The 17,328-nt window shown below is 55.9% G+C and overlaps 1 protein-coding gene across 1 annotated transcript in view; it reads left to right on the forward strand.

The window, feature by feature from the left end:
• Positions 1-16,804, forward strand: part of SPOCK2 (SPARC (osteonectin), cwcv and kazal like domains proteoglycan 2) — a 29,544-nt gene extending 12,740 nt beyond the window's left edge. Inside the window, exons 2-10 of the mRNA XM_007963123.3 lie at positions 3,708-3,753; positions 3,998-4,112; positions 5,811-5,925; positions 7,931-8,045; positions 8,499-8,618; positions 9,112-9,330; positions 11,726-11,788; positions 12,680-12,817; positions 12,950-16,804. Of these exons, the coding sequence (XP_007961314.1) occupies positions 3,708-3,753; positions 3,998-4,112; positions 5,811-5,925; positions 7,931-8,045; positions 8,499-8,618; positions 9,112-9,330; positions 11,726-11,788; positions 12,680-12,817; positions 12,950-13,095 (1,077 nt within the window). The 3' untranslated portion in view covers positions 13,096-16,804. The remainder of the gene's footprint in view (positions 1-3,707; positions 3,754-3,997; positions 4,113-5,810; positions 5,926-7,930; positions 8,046-8,498; positions 8,619-9,111; positions 9,331-11,725; positions 11,789-12,679; positions 12,818-12,949) is intronic.
• Positions 16,805-17,328: the final 524 nt, after the last annotated feature.

Raw genomic sequence — 17,328 nt, forward strand, 5'->3', positions numbered from 1 at the left:
CCAGCCCACACCTGGCCTCAGGGGCCCTCAGTGTGTCCCTGGGTTTTGCCCTCAGAGTGGCCACTCCCAAGTTGCCCACAGGACTTCCTCATCCTTCCTCCCTGCAAGACCACCTAGGGGACTCTCCTCACACCGCCTATGGTCTCTGCTGTCCCCGTGGTGGCCTCTCCCTCTCCACTTTTACGGGGTTCCTCATGTGGCATCTCTGTCCCCCTTTTCCCCACCCGCAGTCCGGGGCCTTTTCAGCTTTGATTTGTTAAGTGCTTCTTGGATCCCAGGCACCTCACAGGTGCCATCTGCTTTAATCTGAGTAGTCCCGTGAGGCACTGAGCCCCTTGAGGTCGGGTGCTTGCCCAAGGTGCACAGGTCAGGGGAAGCCTGGGGATCTGCAGGACCCCAGGGCCCTGCTCTCCTCGTCCCTCTCTGGCTGGCTGTCTTTGCTCTCCTGGGAGTGAGGGTCCTGGAATCCAGATCCACCGGGGCCCCTCCATCCCTCCCACCCAGCCTGGCCACAGCAGAGGCAAAAAGCCGAGGCTGGAACCTGGGGCAGTGCTTTGCACAGAAGGGGCTGCCTCCCTGCCAACTGAGTCAGGAGGGGAGTGGGGGATGGTGGAGCTGCTGGGGAAGTCCCTTTCTTAGAACTCCCACCCCATCCCCACTTTCCCTCAAATTTCTAATCAGAAATTCTTGGTCTTGATCTTTGAGAATCCACTGTGTACTGAGTCCCAAAGATTCCACTCACAGCCTGGCTGGAGGTTAAGGCAGCAGGGTTGGGCCAGAGGATGGAAGTATCAGGGGCCTCAGATGACGCCCAGGGGCTGGAGGTGCCTTCCGTACTCCCACTCTGGGCAGGGCAGGTGGGTTATGGGCACACAGATCTTGTTGGTTGAGGGCAGGTATGGTTGAGGGCTCATACCTCCCTCCCAGAACCCAGCCATTTCCTGTCACCTGCACAGTCTTGTCCCCACCCTTGCCCCAGGGGATGATGGGTACAGATGGGAAGACCCCAGCTGATGGAGACCAGTTGCCACTTTTGCCCCAACCCTTGTCATCATGGCCTCAGCAGCTGCACCTCTCTTGGCCTCCCTCCATCTTCTGTGGGGTGGACCCCCAGCAGAGGACCCCTGCACCCCGAGGAGCTCCTGGAGAAGGCTTCGTTGGTTTTAGCAAATGAGGGAAGTGGTACCTCCGCAGAAGCTTGCCTAGGGGCCCAAGAGTGCTCAGGTCAAGCCCCAGGGATGGGGTGGGTGTGAGGCCAGGTGCCCCGCAGGCTCCCAGGAAGCACCCCTGCAGCCTTCCTCTGTCTGCTCCTGGGCCCAGGGGCTGCAGGACTCTTGGCTGCTGGGACTCTTGGCTGCTGGGTATGTGTGGCCAGGTGTGGGCCGAGCAGAGGGGTGGGGAAGAGGCTCAGTGAGAGAGACAGAGGAGAAAGGGACACAGGAACACACGGGGACGCAGGTGAAAGCAAGAGAAAGAAGGAGAGAGAGGGAGAGAGCCGGCCTGGGCCCTCATGGGAGCAGTTTGTGGTCCTCCCACCCTCTCCCTCCTTCCCGTCTCCTGCTGCCTCCCTCTCGCACTGCGGAAGAGGCAGGAAGGCCAGCCTGAGGGAGAGCCTCGAGTGCGAAACTGGAGGCTGCTCACAGAGTGGGTTTTGTCACCTTGTTTCTGGATAAAAACTATCTGGCACTGGGTGAACAGTGTCCTTGTTAGTGTCCTTGTTTTCCTACTGTAGCTACACACGTGTGTGCATATGTCCACCTGTGCATAAATGAGGATGTGCATACACACAAACGCACCTGCACACACACGCTACATGGTACAGACCTGTGAGTGTGCATGAGTGCACCTGGGTCTGCATAAATGCACACACGCACAGAAGCATGCACTCGGGTCTATGCCTGTGCACACCGCGTCTTTCTTGGTGGTGATGCCAACTGCTTGCTCGGGTCTGGCCCCTTCTGGCCTTTGTCCAGGAGGCCTCACCCTGCCTGCTCTGATGCTTGCCAGCTTCCAGGGGAGGCTTCAGAAGCCTGAAGGCCTTGGGATTTCAAAGCCCTTTAGGCATGGTTCTGTGTGCCCACTGCTGCATGCATGTGGGTGCCCTTTGGTGCCATGGCCCCGTGCGCTTTTCCCCTAGATCTGACAGCTCTGCTCACCCCTGCACATCTCCGTTCCTTTGGGCTAGGGCAGAACTCAGTATGAAGGGGGCAGCTGCGCATGACTTCTCATGCCCTTCTCCCCCCCAGCTCCCAGAGCCCCTCCTGGAGCCCCACGCAGAGGAAGTGGGCAGCTGGTCCTTGTAACTGCCAGCCTCCAGGCCCGGGAAGCCCCCTCCTTGCCTGCCTGGCAGAGCTTCCACCAGGAGTGCCATGGGACTGTTTGGTGTTTTTTAGCAACTGTCTCTGCCCTGTAGGGGAAAGGGAGGAAGCCAGATAAGTTGAGTGTTCTTACCAGGGAGCTGGGTTGGGTGGGAGGTGCTCTGCCTCTGGCCACTCTGTGGTCCATGGCCCGAGAGGCCCCTGCAGCCAGAGCAGGGTGAGAAGGTCTCCCTTGTGTCTTAGGCCTCAGAGAGTGTGTTGTAGCAAGAAGAGTGGCCTGTGCTGGGTGTCGGCACACCTGGGTTCTGTGACAGGAGAACCTGGGTCAGGTCATCTCCTGTCTCTGGGCTTTCTCCTGCACAAAGAGGGGGCTGGACCAGGTGACCTCATAGGACCCTTTCTGGGTCCTCTGCCTCTGAGGATTTGAAGCTGACCTGTGATAACTGGGGAAGCCTCATCACAGGCATGGCCTCCCCACTCACTCCGTGCACCAGCTGAGCTCTGTAGAGAAGTGAGACCTGGAGCAAAAAGCATCCCTTTGCAGCCTAGATGAGAGGGCCTTCCTCCCGCCTCACTCACATGGTGGGCAGAGGTCAGGAGAGCGGACTGACAAGGAAGGGGCCTTGGCAGGAGACAGACAGTGCACCGTTTCTCAGGCAGTTTCTGGGACACCCAGGGCACAGGCATGAGAAGCTCTGTTCCCGTGCAGTGTGGGCCCCTCGGACATCTGTCCTGGTGGTGGGGCTGGGAATGGAGTGGGGGTGCCCCACCCTCTCAAAGAAAAAGCCTCTTCTTCTCCTAAGGCCAGTCTTAAGCTCTGTGGTGAAGACGTAAGAATACTGGCCTCCTGTTGGGGTTCCTGGGGGTCAGAGGAACACAGCCATCAAAGGCCATTGCTCAGCACCCATGGCCACATGACGAGGCGGGGGACCCCAGAAACACCAGAAGGCCTCACACTGATATCCCCATCTTTCTCCCTTTCTCCTCCTGCTCCGTTTTCCATGGCTTGCGGCTGTTCCCTAATCTCCAGGAAGTGGAGGTGAGTACTGCTGGGGGGCCCAGTCTGTGTGGTCTCTGCAGAGCACACCCCCTCCCCTCCTGTCCCTCCACACCCTCACTCTGACTTGCCTTCCCTGCCAGCCTCCAGTGTGGCGCGGGGGCCATAAGGAGCTCGCGGGAGAGGCTGGAAAGGATTCTAGACATGGGTTTACAGGGATAGAGGTGTGGGGAAGGCAGTTGGCAGGGCCTGGGTGGACAGGAGTCAGCCACCAGGATGACGGCCATTGGCACATGGCGTTGCTGGCCCGGCCTCTCCTTGGCCCTGCAGTTGAACCTCTGGGATATGGATCTTAGCCCTTCCCTTCTCCCTTGTCCCTCTCTGTCCTCTAGGACGACTACATCAAGAGCTGGGAGGACAATCAGCAAGGAGATGAAGGTAACATGACTCTCCCGGCGGGGGAAGGTGACTGATAAGTGTGAAGACTTGAGACCAGAGGGCAAGCCCTGACCCCGCTTGGAGGCTCCTTGAGCAGCCAGGCCCTGGTAGGGGTGGGACTCCTGAGCTCAGGAGCTCTGGTTATCAAGGGCTGCTGGAGGGAGAGGCCTCCCAGCTCAGAAGCGGGGCTGGAGGTTCTTGGGTTCTCCCAGGTGACCTGTGTCCTGACTCTGTGCCCCTGTAGCCCTGGACACCACCAAGGACCCCTGCCAGAAGGTGAAGTGCAGCCGCCACAAAGTGTGCATCGCCCAGGGCTACCAGCGGGCTATGTGCATCAGTCGCAAGAAGCTGGAGCACAGGTGAGGGGTTTGGGGAGGTGGGAGCCCTGGAGGGGGTGTGTTCAAAGAGCAAGGGCTCAACTGACCCTCTCCTTATGAATTAGCCATCTACTGCTGTGAAATAAATTATAAAACTTAGTGCTTAAAACAGCAAATATGTATTATCTCACATCATTTCTGAGGGTTGGAATCCAGAAGTTGTTCTCTTAGATGGTTCTGGCTCGGGGTCTGTCTTGAGGTTATAATCAAGGTGCTGGCTGGGGCTGTTTCATCTGAAAGCTTGTCAGGGGCTGGAGGATCCACTTCCAAGCTCACTCTTATGCTCTTGGTGGGAGGCGAGGCCTCAGTTCCTGGTCATGTGGACCCCTCTGTAGGGATGCTTGAGTGTCCTTACAACATGGCGGCTGTCTTCACCTAAAGTAAGTCATTCAAGAGATGAGTGAGGAGAAAGCCACACCATATAAGAACAATTACCAAACACTGTGGGATCCAGGGAAAGTCACATCTCCTTTTTGGGCCTTGATGTAGTATCTCTAAGACAAATAGGTTAGACTAGATAATTTGAGGTTCCCTTCAGCTTTGACATGCAGTGACTTCATGAAATATTTAAGGTGGTAGCTTGTGAGAGGTTGTAGCTTACAGAGGAGAAAGGAGTGAGGGACATTTAAGGAAGCCTTAGCTCCAGCTGGGTGTGGTGACTCACGCCTGTAATCCCAACACTTTGGGAAACCAAGGTGGGTGGATCACCTAAGGTCAGGAGTTCAAGACCAGCCTGACCAATATGATGAAATCCTGCCTCTACTAAAAATACAAAATTAGCCAGGCATGGTCACTTGTGCCTATAGTCCCAGCTACTTGGGAGGCTGAGACAGGAGAATTGCTTGAACCTGGGAGGCTGAGGTTGCAGCGATCCAAGATCACGCCACTGCACTCCAGCCTGGGTGACAGAGTGAGACTCCATCTCAAAAAAAAAAAAAAAAAAAGGAAGTCTTAGCTCCAGCCCAAGGACAAGGCTCTGTCTGGCTTCAAGACCCTGGAAAAGGTTCCAGTTCATTCCCTTCTCTCCTGAATCATAGAAGATGAAAGATGGAGTTGCAGTCTTAGAAGGCTGCGGGGCGTGGCCGGTAATGTAATGCATGAAGAGCGGTTTTTTCACGGGCCGCTCTGTGGAGCACAAGCCTGGCAGCTCCTTCTTGGCCCTGGCCCATTATGTGGGAATGCAGGTCCAGGACTCCCACGTCTTTCATTTTTCAAAGAAAGGCCAAGAATCTAGGTATTTATGTGAACTCTCCCGTTTGGTAAATGTTAGTGCATAAATAACTCAATTAAAAAAAAAAAAAAAAACCCTTGGTGGCCAAATATGGCCCAGAGGTCATCAGTTTGCAACCTCAGATTTGGTCTGACCCCTTAAGTGAAGTGTGACTCCCTTTTACCTCTGGCTGTCAGACCTGGAGTTGCTACCTGAAGGCCCCATGGGACTCAGTGAAGCCTGGAAGAAGCGAAGCTGGGGGAATTTATGCCTTGCCCAGTTGGTTCAACCTTCTGAGCTGGAGGAAGCTCTGGCAGCAGTGTGAGGAGGGTGGGCAGGGGCAGGAAGGGGCTGATCTGCTGGAGGTTGCTGCTGCCTTCCTGTTGGAACAGGTCTCCTCAGCCCTCCCTTCCCCTGCTCCTTCCTCTTTGTCACCTCCACCCTGGTGTGCTCCCCACCCTCTCCTGTAGGATCAAGCAGCCGACCGTGAAACTCCATGGAAACAAAGACTCCATCTGCAAGCCCTGCCACATGGCCCAGCTTGCCTCTGTCTGCGGATCAGATGGCCACACATACAGCTCTGTGGTGAGGAGCCCTGGCCCCAGGTAGGGTGGGGGTGGAGTCACCCGAGGCCACAGGAAGCAGAAAGGATGACCCAGCTGGGGCCTCCCAAGGGGTTTCCAGGGCTGAGGTGGGGCCAGATGGCAAGGTCAGTGTGTTCAATGCAGCCAGCCATAGTGGGGCCACCTGCAGCCCTGGCTGGGACTACCTGAGAGTTGGAGCCAGACCCTGTCTGTCCCTGACCTCGGACAGGTGCCAGTAGGGAGTGGGGCCTGGAAGAGACTCTGCGGTCAGGTAACTGCAAGTCAAAGGAACTGAGGGAAGCCTCAGCCAAGTGTCCATGGCTGTGGAAGAAGGAGCTCTGGCATCCAATTGTTAGAGGGCGAAGAAAGAAGGATTTCCACAGGGAGGCGCTAGTGTTCACCAGTGAGCAGGAGCCTTCTGGGGCAGCAGGAAATAATCCTCCATAAGAAGGCAATGGAAGAAGGAACTGACTGGAAGAATGAATTCGCACCTTATGGGGATTTTTGTGAGGATTTCAGAAGACAATATTTGAGAAAGCATTTAAAAAATTTTAGGCTGGTCATGGTGGCTCACGCCTGTAATCTCAGCACTTTGGGAGGCTGAGACGGGTGGATTGCTTGAGTCCAGGAGTGTGAGACCAGCCTGAGCAACATAGTGAGACCCTGTCTCTACAAAAAATATAAAAATTAGCTGGGTGTGGTGGCATATGCCTGTGATTCCAGCTATTTGAGAGGCTGAGGTGGAGGCCAGGAGTTCGAGGCTGCAGTGAGCCATGATTTCACCAGCCTGGGTGACAGAGTGAGACCTTGTCTCAAAAAAAAAAAAAAAAAGTAACATAGAAATACAGATGCTGATTATGAATGTTTTTACTGGCAACAAGGAGTCAGGAATTGCTTGGTTTGGGAGGGCACTGACAGCTGGCTTGGGGTGGATGCCAGGGCTGAGGGGCCTTCCTGGAGTGAGATGCAGATTTCAGTCACCTGCTGTGGGTGATGATTGACGTTGCTGTGGGGATGAGGTCACCAGGGAGAAGAAAGGGAGGAGAGAGAGAGAGAATGAGGAAGAGGCCAAGGCAGAGGCTGTATTTAGGAGGTGGGAGGGGTGCAGAGGAGCTGGCAGAGCTGGCAGAGGAGGAGAAGAAGAGGAGCTAGTGTCCCACGACCCAAGGCCAGGGCAAGGTCTGGGCAGGACGCTGCAGTGTGGCCCGGTTTGGGGATCATACTGTCCTTTAGGGAGGTGGAGGTCGGCAGGAAATCTGGCTTTCACCCTGGCCCATGGCCTTGGGCAAGTCACTGGGCCTCTCTGCGCCTTGCTGTTCTCTGCTGAGCAGGAGAAACCCAAGCCTCCCAAGTGAGACAATGTTACCGAGTGCTGTGATGACCCGCTTCCCATTAGCAGCCGCCCCATGAGAAGAAAGAGATATGACCAGGAGAAAAGGCTTTCATGACGAGGAGTGCATGAGCCCCTCTCAGAACCTGGCTTTAGCGGGCAGCCATGGCAGAAGCAGTTCTCAGTGAAGGCCGAGGAATTGTTAGATGCTCCATAGGCGGTGCTGTGTCTTCTCAGGAGAGCTGAGAAAAGCCCACTGGGGTGACTGTGGGGAGATCACTGAGGGAAGGGCTGATGGCTGATTACACAGGGACCAATGAACAGGCCATGAGAACCAGGGGGAGCGACAGACAGCTAACACAGGGGAGGGGTGACAGGGGCAGGGAGGGAAGGGGAGATGGGTGTCCTGGGAGGGACAGATCCTCAGAGAGGGCCGCGCAGGTTCATGGGAGCCTGCATGGCTAGGACCAGCTCTGGACCCCGCTTCCCGGGCCCTGCCTCTCTCCACCGTGCACCTTGGTCTGCAGAGGGACCAAGAGGGGCCCTTCAGGCTGTTCATGGGCGCTCCATGCGGGGAGGCAGATGTGGCTGCCATGGGAGGCTTGAAGGTGTCCCCAGTTGTGGGGACCCCTGGGGTAAGCCCTCAGTCCCCTGTCCCACCTTTCCCTGTGTGCAGTGTAAGCTGGAGCAACAGGCGTGCCTGAGCAACAAGCAGCTGGCGGTGCGATGCGAGGGCCCCTGCCCCTGCCCCACGGAGCAGGCAGCCACCTCCACTGCTGATGGCAAACCAGGTGAGGAGAGCACTGGGCCACCAGGCTGGGGGGCTGCAGGGCCTCCTGGCACCTCCTTCAGGGCTCTAGGATGGTAGAAGAGGTGTGCAGAGCAAGAGGGAAGTGGCAAAAATGCAGAAAGGCTTCAGGGAGCTGTGAGGTCAGAGGTCCAGGTTAACACAGAGCAGGAGGCTTGGGCTCAGCCCTCGTTTCCCCCCCTGGGTGCCTGGAAGATGGGCAGAGGGTGGGACTCAGCCACAGGGAATCTGGGCTGTGTGTTTTTCATGCTAGGAAGGAGTGGGTGGTGGGAGATGGGAGAGGACTCAAGAGGAAGTCCGATTTCCACCTTCCCTTCTGCTGCTGCCTCCCTGACCCCTGCTCAGCCTCCTGGCCTGTAGGGCAGGATCCCAGACTGAGATCGAGCCTGCTGCTCCACTGTGCATTCACCCTCCATGCCTTCTCTCTGTTCTGCAGAGACTTGCACTGGTCAGGACCTGGCTGACCTGGGAGATCGGCTGCGGGACTGGTTCCAGCTCCTTCATGAGAACTCCAAGCAGAATGGCTCAGCCAGCAGTGCAGCCAGTCCGGCCAGTGGTAGGAAGCTTGCTGCTCCGCCTGGAGGAGGGAGGGAGATAGGGAAGGTGCTGAGGACACTGGTGTATGCTGAGCCAGCCCACCCTTGCTCCTTCCTGCTGGACTCTGGGTCCTACAGTCTGGGTCCCAAAAGAACCTTCAACCCAAAGAGGTCGACTTCCACCAGAGCAGGAGGGATACTAGTTAGCTAGTAGGAAGAACTTAACATGGGTGGAGGGAGCTTAAACCCTGACATGGGTAGCCCAGGGAAAGCAGGAATTCTTTTCCCTGAAGGGCTTTCAGAACAAGGTTTTGAATGGTTCAGGCATAGTCCTATGTGGAGGTGAAAGGAAGGACCCCTGGCCATTCTCGAGTTTGTCAATGCCATGGTTAGATTCCAAGCTGCCCAGACCCAGAACAGAGGGCTGGGGCTGATGGTGAGGTGGAGGGCTGGAGGGCTGGAGAAACGACTGAAGAGCTAGATGAAGCGTGCCTGAACTTGGTCTTTTCCCAGGGCTGGACAAGAGCCTGGGGGCCAGCTGCAAGGACTCCATTGGCTGGATGTTCTCCAAGTTGGACACCAGTGCCGACCTCTTCCTGGACCAGACGGAGCTGGCTGCCATCAACCTGGACAAGTACGAGGTCTGCATCCGTCCCTTCTTCAACTCCTGTGACACCTACAAGGATGGCCGGGTCTCCACTGCTGAGTGGTGCTTCTGCTTCTGGAGGGAGAGTGAGTGTGACCCCTCTCCCAGGCCCCTGCCTCACCCGTGTGGGCTCTGCCTGAAGTTCCAGGCTCTCTTGGGAAGTCAGAGTGGCTCTTTCTTGGCTACGTCCCCAGACTCAGCACTTTCCCAGCTTGCCCACTTCCTGCACTCCCTCAGGACTTCATCCTTTAAGGCCCGGGGAAGCCAACACTTTCAGCTCCCTTACTTGGCAGGCTCCCAGGCGGATCCAGATTTTGTGGGTCCTGACGCTTATATACTTTTGGAGGTCTTCTTTAAGAAAGAGTTAAAAAAAATTCCCAGCATTTTGGGAGGTCAAGTGGGAGGATCATGTGACCCTGGGAGTTGGAGACCAGCCCAAACAATACAGGGAGACCTCATCTCTATGAAGAAGAAGAAGAAAAAAATAGCCAGGCGTGGTAGCATGCGTTTGTGGTCCCTGCCACTTGAGAGGCCGAGGTGGCAGGATCGCTTGAGTCTAGGAGGTTGAGGCTACAGTGAGCTGAGATTGTGCCACTGCACTCCAGTCTGAGCAACAGAGCAAGAACCTGTCTCAAAAAAAAAAAAAAAAAAAAAAAAAGGAAAGAAAGGGTATGAAAAATTACAAATGTAAACTTTCTGGGGCCCCTCAGAGGGCTTGGGAAACGGCTGTATAAGTGAGGGTCTCAGAGCTGAAGATGCATTTGCTTCTCGGTGATTCTTCTTTTGGGCCCATCTTACATTTTGTGCCGCCAATAAGTGATTACATACGTTGTCATCAACCTTAGAGATGTGATGAAATTTCTCAGCTGAATATACCTGAAGCCAGAGCTTTCGAACCAGAGTCCTCTCTGGGGAGGCTGAGGTCCCCAGGGCTCACCTGACCTGTGCGACTGGAGCTGGGGAAGCCCTGGTGTTCCTCGCTGGATGGTTCTCCCCATCTTGGTGGGGGATCGGCAGTCAGGGCCCAAAGCTTCAGCCCGAGCCCCACCATACGCTAGTCAGGGATCCCCGGCAAGTGACCGAATCTTTCTAAGTTCTGCTTCTTCATCTGCATCAGGAAATAACAATACCTATCTTGGAGCCTGTTGTGAGGATGTGCCAAGAAAATCTGTGCAGAGCACTGTGTAATTCACAAATCCCTCTGCAAATGCATGGTATTGTGATCTGTTTCAACACTCTGACTGCCCAGCCCTCCTGTGACCTGTGTCACTCCAGCACTTTGACTTTCCAGGCCTTTGAAGGCCATTCCATCCATTCTGTACAGCAGCTTTCTTGGGCAGGAGGCTGGGAACTGTCCTCATTTTACAACCAGGCAAGCTTCCAGCTTGGAGAGGTGGGGACTTCCCAAGGTTGCAGACGAGTTAGAGGCTGGCTGCCAGTTACAGTCATGCGTCACTTAATGAGGGGGATACATTCTGAGAAATGCATCATGAGGTGATCTCCTCACTGTGCAAGCATCACAGGAGTGCTTCCACAGACCCCGGTGGTGCGGCCTCCTGTGCACCTGGCCCATTGCTCCCAGGCTACAGCCTGTGTAGCATGTTATGTGCTGAATACTGCAGATACATAACATGTAACACATAAATGCTTACCATTGTTACAATGGTGTTACAATGGTAAGCATTTGTGCATCTAAACATAGCTAAACATAGACTGGGCGTGGTGGCTCATTTCTGTAATCCCAGCACTTTGGGAGGCCGAGGAAGGTGGATCACCTGAGGTCAGGAGTTTGAGACCAGCCTGGCCAACATGGTGAAATCCCGTCTCTATTAAAAAGACAAAAATTAGCCAGGCATGGTGGCAGGCGCCTGTAATCCCAGCTACTTGGGAGGCTGAGGCAGGAGAATCACTTGAACCTGGGAGGCAGAGGTTGCAGTGAGCCAAGATCGCGCCATTGCACCCCAGCCTGGGAGACAAGAGCAAAAGTCCATCTAAAAAAATAAAATAAACAGCTAAAAACAGAAAAGGTACGGTAAAAATAGTGTTGTAATCTTATGGGACCACCATCCATTATTGACTGAAATGTTGTCATGTAGCGTGTGGTTGTATTTTCAGGCCTGGGAGTTCTCTCTAACATTCCCTCTAGCATTACGTTCCCCTGGGGTCTCTCACCCTTGGGTGTCTATGTGTTCACCCCACCTCCTCTTCTGAATCCTGTTATTCCTCTCACGGGTCCCTAGGACTTCTTGGGGACCTCAGGTCATCCACAGCTGTGGGATGAGCTCCCCTAATTAGAGACTGGGTGTTTTCATGCCACAGAGCTCCTGTGCTTCCCACCCCTGCTGTGGGGTGGCCCTGTGTCAGAAACGGGGTGTTTTCATCTTGCAGAGCCCCTGCCTGGGTCTCTAAGCCTTGAAGGGCTCAGTGCGTCCTCCCAGCACCAGGGGACAGCCCCATCAGAGACTGCTTCTCTCCCCACAGAGCCCCCCTGCCTGGCGGAGCTGGAGCGCGTCCAGATCCAGGAGGCTGCCAAGAAGAAGCCAGGTGAGGGGCCAGACCAGGCACTCAGAGGAGGAGGTGGGGACAGCTTCCTGGGTTCGTCTGAGACCCAGTGGCTCAAGCCTTGGGCCTCATGGCAGACATGGAGCCCAGAGGAGGCCCTGGCCTAGGAAGACAGGAGAGGGATGCCCCCTTCCTGTGTCTATCCTTGTGGGGGGCAGGGCCTCCCAATCTGCCCCAGAAAAGTGTGTTTTAGGCACTAATTTTATGCCCATCCATGCCGGAGCTAGAGTTTGGGATACAGAAGGACGCTGGAACCCTCGAGTTCAGTTTCCTTCAGCAAGCGTGTGACTAGTGTTTGAGTGAGGCGGCTCCCTGAGAGACACTCCCTCACATACTCCATGAACACCTGGGGGCCTTCTCCAGAGATACAACAGCAACAGACCCAGCTCAGAGCGGATGGCAAGACAGACGCACTCCTCGGCCTCATAACCCTTTAGCTTGGGCCAGTCAGGAGACACACAACACACAAATGGACACACCAAAAAGATAGAACTAGCAGTGTGACCTGTACACAGGCGCCCAGGACCTTCAGCTGCGGGGCCTACAGGAAAGCGAGTGGGCCCTGGAGGCAGGTCAGACTCCGAGTGGCTGGGAGGAGAAGGCTGGGCTTTCCTGGCAGGGGACAGCCAGGCTGGAGGAACTGTGGGAGGATGGAGAGTGTCGAACCCGGTGAAGTCAGACTGGCTGTCCTAGAAGATCTGGGCCACAGAGTCAGGGAAACCGATGGGGTGGCCGGGAGCTGGCACAGGGACCTGAGCAGTGGTTCAAGGAAGCGGGTGTCCTCATCTCCAGCGAGTAGAGCCGGAGGTCACCTTTCTGAGGGGCCCACAGCCCGGGTCCCTGCTCTGACCTGCCTGGCCCCATCTCATTCAGGCATCTTCATCCCGAGCTGCGACGAGGATGGCTACTACCGGAAGATGCAGTGTGACCAGAGCAGTGGTGACTGCTGGTGTGTGGACCAGCTGGGCCTGGAGCTGACTGGCACCCGCACGCATGGGAGCCCCGACTGCGGTACGGGCTGGGTGGCTCGGGGCCTGTTGGGGGCCCGCTGGGGGCCCGGGCCTGGGGGCCCCTTGTCATAGGATGCCAGGTGGGGGCGTACCAGAAGCTCCCTCACCCCCTGTTGGCTTGGTCCCCTCACAGATGACATCGTGGGCTTCTCGGGTGACTTTGGGAGCGGCGTTGGCTGGGAGGACGAGGAGGAGAAGGAGACGGAGGAAGCAGGCGAGGAGGCCGAGGAGGAGGAGGGTGAGGCAGGCGAGGCTGACGACGGGGGCTACATCTGGTAGATGCCCTCAGGAGCCGGCGGCCGGGGGGACTCAACAGCAGAGCTCTGAGCAGCAGCAGGCAGCTTCGAGAACGGATCCGGAAATGCAGTCAGAAGGACCCTGCTCCACCCGGGGGGACCGGGAGTGTGAGTGTGCATGGCATGAGTGTAGCACAGATGGCTGGGATGGGTGACAGTGTGAGTGCGTGTGTGCGTGCGTGCGTATGTGTGCGTGTGTGTGTGGCATGTGCTGACAAATGTGTCCTTGATCCACACTGCTCCTGGCAGAGTGAGTCACCCAAAGGCCGCTTCGGCCTCCTTGTAGCTGTTTTCTTTCCTTTTGTTGTTGGTTTTAAAATACATTCACACACAAATACAAATTGACAGGTCAAAATCCATGAAATGAGATGCCCCCAGCCACGTCCCCCAGCCTAGCCCTGACCCCTTGGGTTCCTACCCTGGCTCGACCGGCCCTTGCCTGCCCTTCTGCCTCTCGCTTCTGAAGTCAAGCTCTGGCCTGCGAGCCTGTCCCCATTGCAAAGGGGAGGGAGGGCAGGGAGCTGTCTACTGGCTGAGGTCCTCCCAAAACTGGGCCGATGTGGTGTGACATCCCCACCAGCCTCAGATGAGACGGGCCAGGACGCCCAGCCACAGCAAGCCCTGTCCCTCTGCTGATCCCCAAGCACTGGAGAAACTCTCCTAACCCAAGGCAGAGTGATGAAGGTGGCGGCGGCGGCGGAGGAGGAGGGCAGCAGCTGAGAGGCTGGGGACAGGGTGCCTTGCCAGGCTGTCCAAGGTCTGTCCCAGGGGGCCCAGGTGGTGCGGGTAGAACAGGGTGGGGAGAGGGGTCGGCTCAGCAGGAGGAGGCTGTGGCTGCAGAGACTGGAGGAGCTTTTAGGAGTTGAGAAGGGGCAGCTCTGAATCCCAGACCCTGGAATAGCCTGTCCCTTTTCTCTGAGTCTCGTGGTGGAGCCATGGTCTGGGCTGCTCTCTTGGGGACACTGGGCGGTGGTTACACAGTTGACCTCTGCCTGGCTCCCCCTTGGTGCAGCCCATCCCATGGGGTGCTGCTCCTGCCTTCATCCCCTTGCTGGGGTCCCCTCGTCCACTTGAGGGCGCCTGAGGGCCAGCAGCAGCAGGCGAGGAGCCTGGGTCTAGGCTAGGGGTGTGTGTGCCCACCTCCTCCCTGACCCTTAACACTCCCGTCCTGCCCAGACCAACAGAGAGACCTGTCCCTGAGACCCCAGAGAGAAGCAGCTGTCGAAGGCTGCAGCCTTTCCGCGCTCTGAGACCATGATCTTGCTCCTGCCAGGGGAGAGCCACCCACAGGCCATGTCCAGCCCCACTCCCCGCAGTCCCCCAGGGTTTCCTTCTGGCCCCTCTGAAGATCCCCTAGGGTTGCCCCAGCAGAGGGGCTTCCCCAAGCTCTGTTTCGAAGCCTGCAGTACGGAAAAGTGAGAAGTCAGAGGGGACAGGACAGGTGCAGCTGGGCTCTGCGGCCACACCTCACACCTCGCGGTTCCCAACATCCCCTGAGCAGTGTAAGCTCATCTCGCCAGATGAGAAAAGGCCCCGTGCATTTCTTTTGCTTGTTTGTTGCTGTTTTCCCCCACCCATCAAGTTCTCCCCATGGAAGCAAATTCCTTAACACCTTTGGTGGAGAATTTCTTACCCAGACTTGGGGCTGTGATGCCCTTCAGTGCGTGAGAGCAGCGTGCGTGTGTGTGCCTGTGTGTGAACCTGGGGGCCGTCTTGGTGGCCTGGGAGTGTGAGGAGGGGACTCCTGTGTGCTGGGTGGGTGGCGGGTGTGGGGTCAATGTGGTGAGGCTCTCTGGGTGAAGCTCCCAACCTGGCAGTCCCCAGCCTCCCAGCATCTGCGAGTGTCTGTTGGACTTTACAGAAGAGCCTCACCCTGTCTGCCCCTCACTCTGCCCTGGAATCAACATCTTCTGAGTCCTTTTTCAGGGAAATAGCAGAGCCCCACTTAGCCCCATAAACTGCTTCCCATTCCGCAGCCCAGCTCTGATTGTTGAGGTGTCGTGCCATTCCAGGTCCCCCAGCCCCTTCTTCCTCCTGTCCTCTCTCTGTCCTCCACCTCCCCCTCCAGCCCCGGCTCAGTTCAGGGAAATGCTGTTCCACATCAGCCCTCTGCTCTCTGAGGCAGCCGCGCCTCTGACTCGGAGCTACTTGAAACTTCGCTCTTGCTAGGATTGAAGTCTACCTGTCTCTTCCCTCTGCCCCAGCTGGAGTTCTGGAACTTTCCTACTGGGGGGGAGGTTGTTAAGGATGCTGGGGGGCCTGGGAAGGGAAGGGATTCAGAGGAAGGGTGTTCCCTGTCCTCTTGTTGTCGCCCTCTGCTCCTGGGGCACGTGCTTTCTCTGTCTCTGGGTCTTCTGACTGTACACGTTTGTGTGTCCTTGTAAATATGTTTTAGGAAGAAAGCAAAAGGGATTGAACTAGCCTCTGGCAGGATTGCAGGGGTCCAGCCTTGCCTGTCTCAGAAGCCTCTACACTGCTTTTTGCCCCACTGAGACTGGGCCCCTCAAAAGGTAGACAGAATAGCAGCTCCCAGTGGGGCTGAAGGTCGGCCTCCAAGTGGCTTCTTATTAGACAAGGTTAAGATTTCCTCATGATTAATGTTGCAGATTGGTCCTTCCTCAGCTCCTTGATTCATGCCCTTGACCAAGGGGCCTGCCACCCAGCCCCTCCAGCACCCTCTCCTCGATACCTTGCTTCTTCCTGCCCCCACTCCCCTGGCTTAGGCAGGTAAGGGAATTAGGGCCATGCTGGAAGAAGCTTAACCATGTGTTCAAAGAACGGTTTCTTGCTTGCTTGGTCCTGGAACTCCCCTTGGCTGCCCCAGGCCTCCTTGGCCCGTGGGTGCCAGGGGAGGTGGATGTCAGATCTGGTAGGTTGGAGCACAGAAAATAAATGTGCCTTGAAAAACCACTCAGAGAAGGTCCAAGGGTGATGGAGAAGGAAGCATGGCCTGGGAGCTTGGAAGGGAGGGGTAGTGGGTGGTGGCATCTTGACTGTCCCCTGTTGTCCCACACGGGGGTGGTCACACCTCTTCACTCCAGCCCGCCTGGCTTCAGCCTTCCATGAGCTCCACCTGCTTCCAACTTCACCTTGGAGGGGGTGGGATCTGTTGGCATCAACACGGGACCCCCTGCTTCACCAAAGCCCGAGCCCTCAGCCCTTGGGGAGAACGAATGGCTGAGCATTGATTCCCAGGGTCCTTGAGAGGCTGCAGGCTGGTGGCAGTCCCAGGGGAGAGACACCGCGGGTGCAGAAGGAGACCCAGACATCCCGAGGAAGTTCCCAGCGAACAAACTGCTTTCCAGCCTGAAGCCTGCTTAAACTGTGTGATGTGCAATAACCGAGCTTAGAGTTAGGAATTGTGTTCAAGTGCTTGGATTTCCGTCTGTAGATTTAAGTGCTGAAATTGTATCTCTCAGTAATTTTAGATGTCTTTAAAAAATCGAAAAACCAAGTGTTAGACTGTGTGTGTGCGTTGATGGGCACTCAAGCGTCCCGTGAGTCATCCAGCCATCCCTTGCCCCTGCACCCGATCCTCTCACGTCCCGCCCGCCTCCACTTGGGGACGCTGCCTCGTGTCGTCTTTATCTGCCTATTACTCAGCCTAAGGAAACAAGTACACTCCACACATGCATAAAGGAAATCAAATGTTATTTTTAAGAAAATGGAAAATAAAAACTTTATAAACACCATCTGCTGGCAATACTCAGATTATTCTTACCCTTGGTATTATTTTTCACAAAAACAGCATTTATGGCTGGGCGCGGTGGCTCACACCTATAATCCCAGCACTTTATAGGGAGGCTGAGGCAGGACGATCCCTTGAGCCCAGGAGTTTGAGACCGTCCTAGGCAACATAGCGAGACCCTGTATCTATCAAAAAAAAAAAAAATTGTTTTAAAGATTAGGCTGGGAAGAGGGGGCAATGTATGAGGCTAAGGATTGCTTGAACCTAGGAGCTTGAGGCTGCAGTGAGCTATGGTCGTGCCACTGCACTCCAGCCTGGGCAACAGAGGGAGACCATATGTCTAAAAAGATAAAAATACAGTACAGTACAGTTCAGTGGCATTTAGTACATTTGCGTGTCGTACAGCCATCACCACAATCCAGCTCCAGAGCATTTTCATCCAGGGTGTGAGCTTTTCAGAGACTTCAACCACCTCTTAGCAAATGGCTTGTGAGAATGGTAAAACCAACTGAGACAGCGCCGTCAGTG

This window comes from Chlorocebus sabaeus, chromosome 9 (genome assembly GCF_047675955.1).
Source record: "Chlorocebus sabaeus isolate Y175 chromosome 9, mChlSab1.0.hap1, whole genome shotgun sequence".
Lineage (NCBI taxonomy): Eukaryota > Metazoa > Chordata > Mammalia > Primates > Cercopithecidae > Chlorocebus > Chlorocebus sabaeus.